Source organism: Hyla sarda, chromosome 5, assembly GCF_029499605.1.
Source record: "Hyla sarda isolate aHylSar1 chromosome 5, aHylSar1.hap1, whole genome shotgun sequence".
NCBI lineage: Eukaryota > Metazoa > Chordata > Amphibia > Anura > Hylidae > Hyla > Hyla sarda.
The window spans coordinates 325,655,323-325,669,454 of NC_079193.1; the positions used below are offsets into that span (position 1 = coordinate 325,655,323).

The 14,132-nt window shown below is 40.5% G+C and overlaps 1 protein-coding gene and 1 long non-coding RNA gene across 5 annotated transcripts in view; one reads left to right on the forward strand and one right to left on the reverse strand.

Annotated features, from left to right (window-relative positions):
• The window catches only part of TRIQK (triple QxxK/R motif containing), a 137,703-nt gene that overhangs the window by 109,865 nt on the left and 13,706 nt on the right, over positions 1-14,132 (forward strand). For all 4 annotated transcript variants that reach the window (XM_056522331.1, XM_056522330.1, XM_056522333.1 and 1 more), the window contains one exon: positions 1,138-1,223. In XM_056522331.1, the coding sequence (XP_056378306.1) occupies positions 1,138-1,223 (86 nt within the window). The remainder of the gene's footprint in view (positions 1-1,137; positions 1,224-14,132) is intronic.
• Positions 1-14,132, reverse strand: part of LOC130274247 (uncharacterized) — a 57,740-nt gene that overhangs the window by 22,614 nt on the left and 20,994 nt on the right. The gene's annotated exons all lie outside the window — the stretch shown is intronic.

Consider the following 14,132-nt stretch of genomic DNA (forward strand, 5'->3'; position numbering starts at 1 on the left):
AATACACACCTATCGCGGCGGTCCCTGCGGCCATCAACGGCCGGGACCCGCGGCTAATACAGGACATCATCGATCAAAGCTGACCGCCGCGTCTCAAGCGAAAGTGACACTAACCCGGCTGCTCAGTCGGGCTGTTCGGGGCCGCCGCAGTGAAATTGTGGCCTCCCGAACAGCTTACAGGACACCGGGAGGGACCTTACCTGCCTCCTCAGTGTCTGCTCCGTGCCGGGATCCCCTGCATGGCCGGCGCTCTCCTTCGACGTTATCACGTCGTCGCGCACGTAATGACAGCGACGTGATGATGGCGACGGAAAGTGTGGATCCCGCGGAAGAAGACGTCCGGAGCATTGGGGACACCACGGGGACGCGGTGACAGCAATAAAGCGACATCCAGGGCAGTGGTGACGGGTCCGGAGCGGCGGGGACACGTGAGTATTACCTCCTATACTAGTGGTCTTCAACCTGCGGACCTCAAGATGTTGCAAAACTATAACTCCCAGCATGCCCGGACAGCCAACGGCTGTCCGGGCATGCTGGGAGTTGTAGTTTTGCAAAATCTGGAGGTCCGCAGGTTGAAGATCACTGTTGGGTTCAGAATCTTTTTTTTTTCTTCTAGATTTTGCACCTTTAAAATGGGTGCGTCTTATATGCCGGTGCGTCCTATAGGGCGAAAAACACGGTATGTGCAAAAATAAGACATGTTCTCTCGCAGGAGGAGGACATAGGAGAATATATTTTATTTGGTATTGCAGTTCAGCTATATAAGGAAGTAGCCATCTTGTTAGCTTTTTCCATATAAACTTTATAATACTGTATATTGTATCTCTCTTTTTGTTTGTTTGTGTTTTCTGTCTTTCCAAATATACAGTCATGCTCTTTTAGTTCAATATCCACTTTATAATGTCTAGAGATATATAGAACATTGCCGCAACTTTAATTTCAGGATGGTGAAATTCCCCTAGCAGCTCTGTAAATAACCTTCCCATATTGCTATACTTGTACGTCTCTGTTTATTACGGCAGAACATTATTGCTCATTTGCGTTGCTGTGTATTTTAATAAAAACAAGAATCGATATTGCTAAAATAATTACGAGTATGCATTTTGTCATCAATTATTTATTCTATTTCTACTTTAGGAAGACAAGACTACAAGAAAAACAAGCCTGTATTAAAAGCAACACGGCTAAAAGCAGAAGCCAAGAAAACAGCAATAGGGATTAAGGTAGACATGTATTTGATAACTCACATTAACTTTCACTGCATGTCTACTTCCCTTTTCCCCCAGGATGTGCTGTGTGAATATTGATTTCTGAGAGAGATTGCTTATGACACTTCAAACCCTGAGTAGAATGTCTGTGCCTAAAATATTTATCATGTGCTGCTTTACTTAAGGCATCGATTAACCCTCTGATTGCTGCGAACAATGGATTTAAAGGCTCCTCACTTGCCCCTGTGTTAAACGCCATTGTGACTTATACATAGTTACCGTATATACTCAAGTATAAGCCAACCAGAATATAAGCCGAGGCCCCTAATTTCACCCCAAAAACCCAGGAAAAGTTATTGACTCGACTATAAGCCTAGGAAATACATCATCCCCCCGTCATCATTCAGACCCCCGTCATTAACAAACCCCGTCGTCATCATCCCCCCTGTCATCATCCCCCCTGTCATCATCCCCGTCATTATCCCCCCTGTCATTATCCCCCCCGTCATCATCACCCCCCTGTCGTCATCACCCCCCTGTCGTCATCACCCCCCCGTCGTCATCACCCCCCCGTCGTCATCACCCCCCCGTCGTCATCACCCCCCCGTCGTCATCACCCCCCCGTCGTCATCACCCCCCCCCGTCACCATCACCCCCCCGTCACCATCCATCACCCCCCCCGTCACCATCCATCACCCCCCCGTCACCAGCCATCACCCCCCCGTCACCAGCCATCACCCCCCCGTCACCAGCCATCACCCCCCCGTCACCAGCCATCACCCCCCCGTCACCAGCCATCACCCCCCCGTCACCAGCCATCACCCCCCCGTCACCAGCCATCACCCCCCCGTCACCAGCCATCACCCCCCCGTCACCATCCATCACCCCCCCGTCACCAGCCATCACCCCCCCGTCACCATCCATCACCCCCCGTCACCATGCATCACCCCCCGTCACCATCCATCACCCCCCGTCACCATCCATCACCCCCCCGTCACCATCCATCACCCCCCGTCACCATCCATCACCCCCGTCACCACCACCGCCTGTCAATCCCTTCTCAGTGGTCTTCAACCTGTGGACCTCCAGATGTTGCAAAACTACAATTCCCAGCATGCCCGGACAGCCGTTGGGCGTTTTCAGCACGAAAAATCGTGCTGAAAAACTCTGCTTATACTCGAGTATATACGGTATGTCATTTTGACAGAAGGAACTAAGAAAGTTACAATAAACAAGTGTTTATTGTGTTGTATTTAGTCTCTGCCATCTTGAATCTCATGGATTTAGTTATACTTACACAAAGGGCGTGTATTTATTTTAGGTCATGTTTCCACTCAGTTTTTAGCCTTTAAATAAAGTTTTATTTCTGCCGTTTGGTAATTTTTTCCAGCCATTCTTTTGTGTGTTTTTTTTACTTGGTCATGTTTTTTTTTTTCAGATGTTTTTGTCATTTTTTGTTCCGACCACAGGAAATGGCATCTTTTGTCCAGCCTTTTTGGGCTGTTTAGACAATGTTCACATGTTAGAATTTCCAAGCAAAATCAGATGGAAAAATTTAGCTCAGAAACTGCATTGCAACAACAGCCGCAGAATCCCATTGTTTTCAATGGGATTCTTCTGCACCATGCACAATGGCAGACTTTCTACTGTGGAAACTCTAAACTCTAAGTGCCATCTATGCAGGTGGCACATTTCCGAGTGGTCCGGCAGAACATGCAAATTTGGATAATGTCTGCCAGTGTTTTTTCGGGCGGACATCGCACAAATTTTCGGCTGATTTCTCTCCCTCCTGTCTCGCAGAGCCTTGATTCCGAACAGAGTTCCAGTCTCTGTGACATGCATTTCCTCCACTCTAAAATTATCTCCTCATAAGCAAAACCATGACATACACACTGTTTTTCTGGGAATAACCTCTTTCCTTCCTCAGGGGTTTAATACACTGGCTTTAACCATTTACACATTTAAATACATAGGACATGTTCCCACCCACCAATATTAAACTGGAAGTGATGTATGGGGATATCGACCTACTGGACATGATAGTCCTGTGGGAATTCCACTCTGGATAATGACAACTTCCTTATTTCTTCCCTTACAGATTGGCAGGATAAATTACTACTATATCACAACTGTTATTTGACCAATTATACTCAGTTCAACACAATACATAAAGGAGTACTGTGGTGCCGGAACACTTATTCCCTTTCCCAAGGATAGGGGATACGTTTCTGATTTAGGGGAGTCCGAATGAACAGGTTCATTCTTTGCATGAATCACTTTCATCGTCAGAGTTCGCCGCCGCTAAAATTCTGCAATGTAAACGGGTCAGTGGAAGACCCATTCAACAAAAGTTCACAGTGCGACTTTCCCACACGCAATTCCACGCAAGTAAATTCCGCTCAAATTACCCAGTGTGAAAATACCCTTTCTTTTCTTTCTTATCTAGTGATGGAGCTGTTTTGTCCTTGACATTATGTGAATTTCTAGATTTCATTCTGGGATCCTTTCAGATCTCTTTCTGTAACAAAGTATCTTCTTTCAGAATCTTCCAATTCCTTTGGAAGATTTCACTAATTTCTTATTGATTAGTAGAAAATATTGTCCCAAAAACCAAATCCTACATTCCCACAGCTTCCTTTTGATTTCTCTTCTTTTTCTTTCTCTTTTAGACACTTTTCTATTCAGTTTTCTTGTTTTTTTCTTGGTATTCTTATATAGTTATTAGAGCATTTAAAAAGGGAGTTTTGGGTGACTGATCACTTCCACCCAATAGGATTGTGCGGTGCAGATCAGTTAATATTGCAGGCGGAGGCATTTTGAAGGCCTCTGTGATGGCCATATTAGCTCTGCTTTTACAGTCTGCCTTAGGCTCTAGGAGCAGGGCACCGATCTAACTGATCAGTGCAATGCAACAGAATAGCATTTATCAGTATAAGCAATCCAATGATTTCTTATATTATTCCTTTATTAGGACTGTTAAAAAAAAAAAAATATGTAAAAATTTTAAACTGCCCCCTTTTCCCATTTTTCTAATTAAAAAAAGTAAATTAGAGAAAAACATATTTGATATCGCTGCATGTGGAATTGTCTAATTAATAAAATATTATATAACCGTTAAAAACTGCAGATTAGACCTCAAAAAATACAATTTCATAAACTGAAAAATAAAAAAGTTAAATGGATCAGAATGGGAAAGTTTTTATGGAAACTGTAATTTGAAAAACTTTTGACATCGGCGGGGACAGCATCAAAAGTTTAGATCGGCGGGGGTCTTGAGTGTTCAGACCTCTACCAATCAGAACGAGTTGGGAGAAGTTCACGTTCAGCATTTTTTCTCTGAGCTCCGTGTCATGTGATCAAGACACACTTGCAATATAAGTGTATGGAGCGTGTCATGATTACTGGGCACAGAGCAGGAAAAGGGGCACACGGCAGCACATACCTCTTCCTGCTCCTTCTCCTGATCGGCAGAGATCTAAACACTGAACCCTGCCAATCAGAACTATTGACTTGTTGCTAGGACATGTCAAACATTTTTCCAAATGACAGGTACTCTAAGTAAATTTCTTATATTATTATTATTATTATTATTATTATTATTATTAATTTTTATTATTGTATTGTATTTTTTTTTTATATTGTTATAAACATTTTCGGGTGCCTGGCTTATACAGGCAAAGCACATTTTGCAGCCATATGCTGCCAACTGTAATAGTCGCACAACCAGTGATAACTATATACAATGTTCTACATTTTATAGGTCTTTATTTCACAATTCTATGTGACCATCTGATAAAAGGTCTGATCGCGGTCCTGCCACATGGACCCCCCCCCCCCCCCCCCCCCGCAATCTCCCTGAAGCACCTGCATTCTATGTGGGTCTGCGTCTCCAGTTTCAGAAACCTTCGGGTCTCCAGGACTGGAGACGTGATGTAACGCCACGCCCCCTTGTAATGTCACACCACGCCCCCTCCATTCAGGTCTATGGAGGGGGGCATAACAGCCATCACGCCCCCTCCTATAGACCTGAATGGAGGGGGCATGGCATGATGTCACAAGGGGGCGTGGTGTTACGTCAGGTCTCCAGTCCCGGAAACCCTGAGGTTTCCAAATTGGAGACGCAGCCCCGCATAGACTGCTGGTCCTGCAATGAGATCGTGGGGTTTGCCAGCGGCGGGTCCACCGCGATCAGACATTTTATCTCCTAATCTTTAAATTGGGGATAAGATGCTTTTTGGCCCGGAATACCCATTTAAAGGGCCACAGTATTATGACAAGAGATCGATCAAGTTTTACTGGGCACCCTTTATCTTAGGTGCGTACCACAAGCACCACCAAATAATCTGAGCTACAGAAAATAGAAATTTGCAAATGAACTTCCCTGTATGTTTTGGGATTACAATTGCTCCTCGCCCAGCCTCTATCCATACTAATGAAGCTGGCAGCTAGTAGACCAGACAGACACATTGTCTGCAATTGTACATGTTTTATTTAGAAAAAGATATTAAAATATGTTAAAACAGAAGAGCATCTCTCTTGTATGTGGCAGATGAAAAATCAATTTTTACAAGTTCTAGCTAATAGGAAATGCCAAGGTATTACTACCAAGCTGTACCAGCTGCTCAGCTGCCAGATGACGGATTTGGGTTCCTTCCAGTATTTGCTATTCTAATCATGAAACAGTACTTTCTCTCTATTTTTTCTTGACTGCAGATCTTGATCAAGCATTGCCATACGATGTAGCATGTTTTCACAACATAATCTCTGCAGTTAGTGCCGTGTGTCAGTTTTTAATGAGGAAAAGGAAATTGCCATTTTTGTTAAAGGATGTATCATTAACCTTATGTTTCTTTCTTTTTTTTATTTGATTTATTTCTTTTTAAATTAGATTTGATGTTCCCTTTTTTTTTTTTGGGGTATTTTCTCATGATTTCTGTTCCGAGTACGGGTTGGCACTGCTTTATTTTTCTAGCATTTAGGAAGAGGGAAAGTACAGGATAATGCAAGGCTCTACACCTGAGGATACTTTTGTCATTGCATCTTCTTTTACAGTTCTTTGGTTGCTGATGTTGCTTTTGGCGTTATCTCAATGTAAAATAAAAGAAAAAAAAAGAGGTTGTGTGTGAAAGTGCTTCAGAACACCTGAATTCTGTGTGAAATAATCCTGTGTATCCAAAATTATTTTAGGTAGCGCGAAAGAACTGATTTTTATGTTTTTGTTTTTTATTCTTTTTATTTTATTTTTGCACTGTATTGCTCTTTTTTTAACTTTGTGGCAAAAAGCTGCAGTCCACAACCTCTTTTTACAGCATTAGGGTAAAGTGGGCCATATGCACCTTTGATAGCACTTGGCAGAATAAATGTTCAGCTTACGCCCTCTGCCCTTGCTTCTTTATGGACATGCACACTCATCTTGGCCAATACTTCTCCATGCAGAATGAAGGGTATGACATGTTGATATTGAACATGATCTGTCTTCATTTTCATTCAGTCAAGGAACCCTTTCTCCCAATACATATCAGATTGTTTATGGATATTTATCTTATATGTATGAGCAACTTTATATTAGATCAACAGTAAAAAAGAAAACAGAGGGTATGTGATTTAAATGAATGCACACTACTACTATTTAACTATGTTGTTAGCAATGACAGAAAACACTTACATGACAAATAAAAACGCACAAGAGAACATTAAAACAATAGATTCCCGGGGGGGGGGGGGGGGGGGGGCAGGCTACATATATGCCAGGCCCTATAAATATTCAAGTTATTATCCTAGACATGGGTAAAGTTCATTATAGAGAAAGTGTAACCAGACGTCCAATAATATTGAATAAATTCCTTTTTTTAAGTGCATATTACTACCAAAAAATGTTTGTAAAGCATCAGTCTTGCAGAAGTGATCAGAGCCTGGACCAGCCAACTTCTCACGCATATCGCCACTGGGCAGAACTTCCCCAGGGGTACTGGCTAGAATACCATAGAGAGATAAATACACACCATATCAATACACCTGTGCCATAAAAATATTATCCTGCTGCAGAATGATAGGTGTCATAAATGTATGATCATTGGGAGTTTGACCACTGACTGATCGAGAGAATAGAGACCAGGACCACTGTTCCAATCACTACCAGTTGCACAGATGAATATAGCAAAGATAGCAGTCAGTAGTGAATGGCGCAATGGTCATGCCAGTGCACTATTTCTTCTTTTACATTGAACATTGGGGACTGGCCTTCTCATGATTGGTGGGGGTCTCATTGGTCAGACCACAAGCAATGGTTCATCTTTTATCTTATATATATAGGTGGTAAATACCGATAGTGGGCCTACTACTAAGACATGGATGAAAACATAAGATAGGAAGAGTCCTAAATCTTCACTCTACTGATTTTTAAAACCTGCCAGTGCCAGTTGCCTCTAGATAAAGTCACGGGATCATGGTGAAACATGTTAAGGGGAACTGAGTGTGTTTCTTAAAGGGGTACTCTGGTGGAAAACAAGTCAACTGGTGCCAGAAAGTTAAACAGATTTGTAAATTACTTCTATTAAAAAAATCTTTACCCTTCCTGTACATTTTAGCAACTGTATGCTACCGAGGAAATTCTGTTCTTTTTTAATTTCTTTTTTGTCTTGTCCACAGTGCTCTGTCCGTGTCAGGAACTGTCCAGAGCATCATAGGTTTGCTATGGGAATTTTCTCCTGCTCTGGACAGTTCCTGATATGGACATCAGGTGTCAGCAGAGATCACTATGGACAAGACAAAAAAGAAATTAAAAAAGAACAGAATTTCCTCTGTAGCATACAGCTGCTAAAATGTACTGGAAGGGTAAAGATTTTTTTTTTATAGAATTAATGTAAAAATCTGTTTCTGGCACCAGTTGATTAAAAAAAAAAAAGTTTTCCCCCGGAGTACCCATTTAATTGGGTGTGTGCTTAATCCATAAAATAGACTGTGTGTGTGCTGCAGGTGCCAACAGTTAGCTGATGTGAGAGCACATCAATAACACTGTACTATACCTATATTGGATTCTGACATTGGGATTTTAACCAAAGTGTGTAGATGTAATAATGTTTATTAGTTTTTGGGTACATGGAAAATACAGGATTATGCTTTTTTGGGCTAATTATAGCAGGTGGTCTATGGGAATAAATCTAGTTTAACCCTTCATATACTGGTACATTTGCAAATATTGTGAATCTCTTAAAATAACTTAACACACATCCACATGTCTAAACCTTGGCAACAAAAGTGAATACACCCCTTAGTGGGTCTAATTAACCATTTTCCCTCCTTGGTGTCATGTGACTCATTAGTGTTAAAAGTTCTCAGGTGTGAATTGGGAGCAGGTGTCTTAAACTTGGTGTTCATTCACAGTAGTCCAAATGTGTGCTGGATAGTACAACCCATTGATGGAGTCTCATCCTTACTCCTAATAGTAATTCATGTGCAGATATATAGGTGTGGGTGTATGCTCAGCGGCACTACTGAATATATTCAAAAAAGCACTTACAGTTTAGTTGCTTATTTCTTCATCTTTATTTGATGTGTAGATTTTCTTTATCCTTAAACCGGAATAAAATACATTAGTGGGTATGGATACGTGCTGGCAGAGATCGTCCACACCGAAAGATATCCAGAGGTCTGACATGATATTTTGGGGTACACCCCCTTACTCAAGCACTGTAAGTGCTTTTTTGAATATATTCCATTGAGCTGCTGAGCATACATCAACACCCATATATATGCACATTAAACTTGGTGTTATCACTCTCTCACTTTCTAATACTGGTCACTGGAAGTTCACCATGGCCCCTAATGACAAAGAACTCTGTGAGATCTGAAAAAGAATTGTTCTTCACATAAAGATGGCTTAGGCTATAAATTAGCGTCTTAATCATGCAAATAACAAACCAACATCTATATTTGAAATTATAGGGTTATTCTAGCGAATTACAATTATTCAAATAAGGAATAAGTGTTATCATCCTTGCGGAGGGGTACCAAGTACCGGAACCCTTCACAATTTTAACTATGGGGTTTGGAATCTCCTGGCAGAATGGAGTGCTTGGTTGTGCATTCATTGTCTGTGGGATCTAAATATGCTGTATTACGATCTCTGGTTGCTTCCTTACACAGTTAAAGGAGCACAATGTTTGATTTTTCAGGGAAACTTGAGACTTCATTGTCAAGCGTAGGTGGACCTCCCCCCCTTCCATTCATACGCTTATCTCCTATGCCAAGGTTGTAGATGAAGGGGACTGGAATACCTGTTTAACTATAGGCTCAGATGCTGACTGGCACATTGTGTTTGATGTGGAGAAGCATGAACCATATTCTGTAACTTTTTTTGTTATTATTTATAATAGTTTTTGATCTGTAGGGTGCTTACTTATATCACTTTCTTAATGCTATCTGGTGTCTCTAATTGTGACTATAAGAGGGATATATAGTTATCTAAACACTTACACTTAACAATGGCAATGTAGTATTTTGTATTATGTTATATTAGTATTCCCTACAATATAAGGTATCCAGCTGTTTCGGGCACAGCGAAAGATTGGCAAAGCTCGTATTCTTATTTGAAACTTTATGCCCATATTGTTTCCAGAAATTAAAGAGTAGTTCTGGTAATGTGGTGTTTCAGAACATTCGATGCTCTAAGACCATGCTATGTTTTAGAAATTGATATCCGTGGATATTGCTTTGATGTCCTATTATTCTCTGCTCTGATGAAGAAGACGGCCGCCTGAACGGTGACTGAACGATAGCAACTACCTTTCCTGTAAACAAGTTAAAAACACATATGGACATATATCACTACTTTGCCAAACTTTAATCTGTTGTGTTCTTTCCATACTTAGAACATTCCTTCCATTATCATTGTGGAGATTGATAAATAATTGCTACAGTGTTTTTAAATAAAGCATTTTAGCAACAATTAAATCCCGCAGTCCATGTGACCGCTTCTCTATCTATTACTAATGGATAGTTGTCCGAGAAACCTAGGGCAGCATAAATAACATTGACCTCAAATTTCCTATTATTCCACAGAAGTCATGTGTGTCAAAGAACAAGTGTATAATCTCCGTACACAAGATCCTTCTGCCTGTTGTCACCCTTACAATCTAAAATTGGTTTATGATGACATACAGAAATTTCTTTACAGATTATTTATCGCTTTATTGTTTATTTGGATTTATTTTTGTAATTGTATAAAAGTCATGTAGTTGCAGGAAAATATACAAACTTTTTAACTTGGAAATGGTAGTAAGGCACAAGAAAACAAATCTTCTGTTGCCTTTTAATATTTAGGCTAAGTTGAAAAAAGTGACTAATTTAGAACAATGCATCTGATGAGGTTTGTATCTTGCTAGTGTTAGAAATATAGGCGATAAAAAGATTTGCAATGATACCTTTATTGGCTTGAATAGGGCTGAGTTTCTCTTCACAGCACCAGGTGCCTTTTCATGGTCCCTTTAATCTTGTGATTGGTGAGGGTCCCTACAGTCGAACCCACAGTGTTGAGAAAGTGATAGCCTTATGCCATCACTATACTTTGCACTGTGCTAGTTGATGACATTTTTTAATATTCTCCCAATTCTGACAAAGTAAATAAATAAAAAGTCAGTAATGCAACTATAACTTTGCATTTCAGAATGTTAGTTTGCAAATTAACCATTTTGTATGAAAGAATAAGATGACAATATGACAGCCACTCTTAACTGTGCCTATCAGAGAGACCTATCTGTTATTATAATGTGGGGGTGTTTTTGTGCAAAGTCCTCACCGAATGCTAGGAGACAGTTCCCATGATCTACTTGTCGGATGTGAGTTGGCGCTGTAAAAAACGGCACTTTATTCTAGTCGTAGGTGCTCTAACCTTGACCAATCACCCCCACGCCCCCCCCCCCCCCTCCGCAATCTCCAGAATGGGGCACGACTCTCCCCACTGGAAACTCCGACCCCACTTAGTCAATCATAACTGAGGTGGGACAACGCTGTGGATGGTGATATGCAAGACTAGCACATTTTAGAATGTGGGGGCCAGAGCATTCAGTGGTCGCCCGATAAGCTGCAATAGAAACAGGGTCAACTGCACTGTGCACTAGAGATGAGTGTACTTACAGTAAATTTGATTTGTCACGAACTTCTCGGCTCGGCAGTTGATGACTTTTCCTGCATAAATTAGTTCAGCCTTCAGGTGCTCCCGTGGGCTGGAAAAGGTGGATACAGTCCTAGGAGACTCTTTCCTAGGACTGTATCCACCTTTTCCAGCCCACCGGAGCACCGGAAAGAGTCTCCTAGGACTGTATCCACCTTTTCCAGCCCACGGGAGCACCTGAAAGCTGAACTAATTTATGCAGGAAAAGTCATCAACTGCCGAGCCGAGAAGTTCGTGACAAATCAAATTTACTGTAAGTTCGCTCATCTCTACTGTGCACCTGTATATTTAGGTTTGTGTGAGTGACTTTGCTGTTTCCCTTTACATTTTATACAATTGTGTTCAATGTGATAAATCCCTATCCTGGGCCGCACACTGTTCATGGACATTCTCCTCACGGGTTGGCAGCTGATTCCAATTCATACCAGCCCCCATAAATTCTGTGAAATATGTTCGGAAGTTTATGGTTTTTATAGACAAATTTTGGCAAAAACCATATAAAGATACATTGATAGTGTTGCCATTGTTCAGTAATATATTATTTATTGCTACTTCTTGCTTAGAATGCACCCAGAAAGCTTAATCTGTCTGAATAGATAGGGAGCTCTATTTCCAAAGAAATTAACTGTATCCTGACTAATTAACTCACTATAGTCTTACGAAGGTTTTAGACTACAAAAAATAAAATCATGAAAATAATTAAGAGTAAAAATATAATAATTTTGCGAACATCGCGGCCACGGAAGTTCCTGCCTCTAATTAGTTCCTTCATTAGAACGTTATTACCGTGTCAGTTTAGTGCAGCATTTAATGCGACACTTTCTTTTTGCTGTTGATATTTTAAAACTTTTTAATTTCCCCAAAGAATAATTCTGTTCCCAATAATAATGTCAGAGAAACTGCACAGAATTGCTAAATAGGAAACTATATATTTATTTGTAAAACAAATAAAGATGAATGCATTAAAATAACTCATTACGACGTGTGATTTCTTAATTAGGATTCACTACCAGTAATTGGGGGAGATCTGCTTGTTTTGCAGCAATTAACCTTATGTTACCTATTGTAAACCGTAATACAGTATGGGTAAGCTGGTTTCAGTCTTTTCTTCACTATGCCACATAAAGTACCGCCGACTGCTAAAGATTGCAAGAACTTACTTCTGAAGAAAATCTAGCACAGTGGTAGACATCTGGAGCTTTAGATTTTTAATCTTTTGATAATTTTGGTTTAATGACATGACTGACAGTAGACCTTGTAGGATCCTATATAGGACCTAGATGTACATGAAAACATTGGTAGAGGCAACTGTAACACCTTCTCAAGTTTTTTTTGTATTGGAAATAAGGTTGTGGGAGGCCACAGCAAAAAGTTTGACAAAATAATTTTTTTGATGGTTTTGAATGAAGATCAATGAATTTGGTGCTTGCTAAAGAAAGGTGTGGATTTCCTGAAGAAGAGGAATGGGATAGAGCAGACAAGTTTTCAGCAGAGAGTCAGTGAAAATACATTTAGAATACATAAGCAAAGTCAGGAACCAGAGTAATATTGCAAGTACCATATAAAAGGGAACCTGTAATCACTTTCATGCTGCATTAACCATGAGTCATCAGGGTGGTCCCTGGTGATTTCTCCCAGCTACATCTGCCTTGATTTATATGTCTGTTCTTTTTGCCAGGGTACCTGCTGTTGGCGTACCTTCAGTTGGTGCTTATTAAGTTGATGGGGCCCATAACAAGATTCTGCTTCACAGTGTTACTCAGATTGTCTGTAAATTGGACATCAATGAAGGCCAGCAAGAAGGGGAGAAGTCACCAGGCAACACTCCAATGACTCTTTGTTCAGATAATATGTTAGTGATCACATATTTCCTTCAAAAGTGTTATTCATGGATCAGGAAAGATATGACTTCCAGCAGAAACTGTATCACAGTTATTGAATATGGAAAAAACCATACTCACATATGGTGGCCAGTGGCTGCATAAGGTTGCCTCATCATTGAGTGCATGCATTAGCTGCCATATGTGCGAGTGGTTTCCCACCGCCCCCCAATAATCTCAGAAGTAATACTTTTGGGATGGGAATAAGAAGGAAGAGGAGCGCCTGGAAGAAAGGAAAGGTAATACAATTTCTCCCCACCCCATCTCTTTTCCCATCCAGTCCTGTCATGTGGTTATAAAAAAAAGTCTTTAATAAAAAGATTGCATTTTATGAACTTATTTTTACTTTGTTTTCAATGCAAATATTGTCCCTGGTCAAATTGGACTCAGGACCATAGTGCTCCAGCGCTATCCATTGAGCCATAGTGCTGTCATTTTTCTCTTATTTAATGTGTCAATTTAGCAATATTCAGGGAAAATTTTGTGGAATGTTCTATTGCTAAAAGTTGTGCACCCTGAAGAGAAATTGAGTTGATTGTTAATTTTTACTTTATGTTGTGCAAATTGAATGTATCGCTTCTCTAATACAATACCACCTCAATTGTTCTGTAGCAGAATACCATTGGTTACTGAAATATTTGTTTTTGCAGCAGTTGCATTATGCCAGACAGGTAGACTATCATATAACCTGATAAATTAAGTGCATAGACTGTAACTGATCTATAGATGTTGAGCTTTAAGTCTTACAAATCCTTTTCCCAAGCAACTCCATATCTCATGTGTTTATTCTATCAATGGAGAAAATATGTGCAATATGCAATTTGAGGATGTGCTGTATCTTCTAATAAACCATTTATTCCCACAGAAATGCTG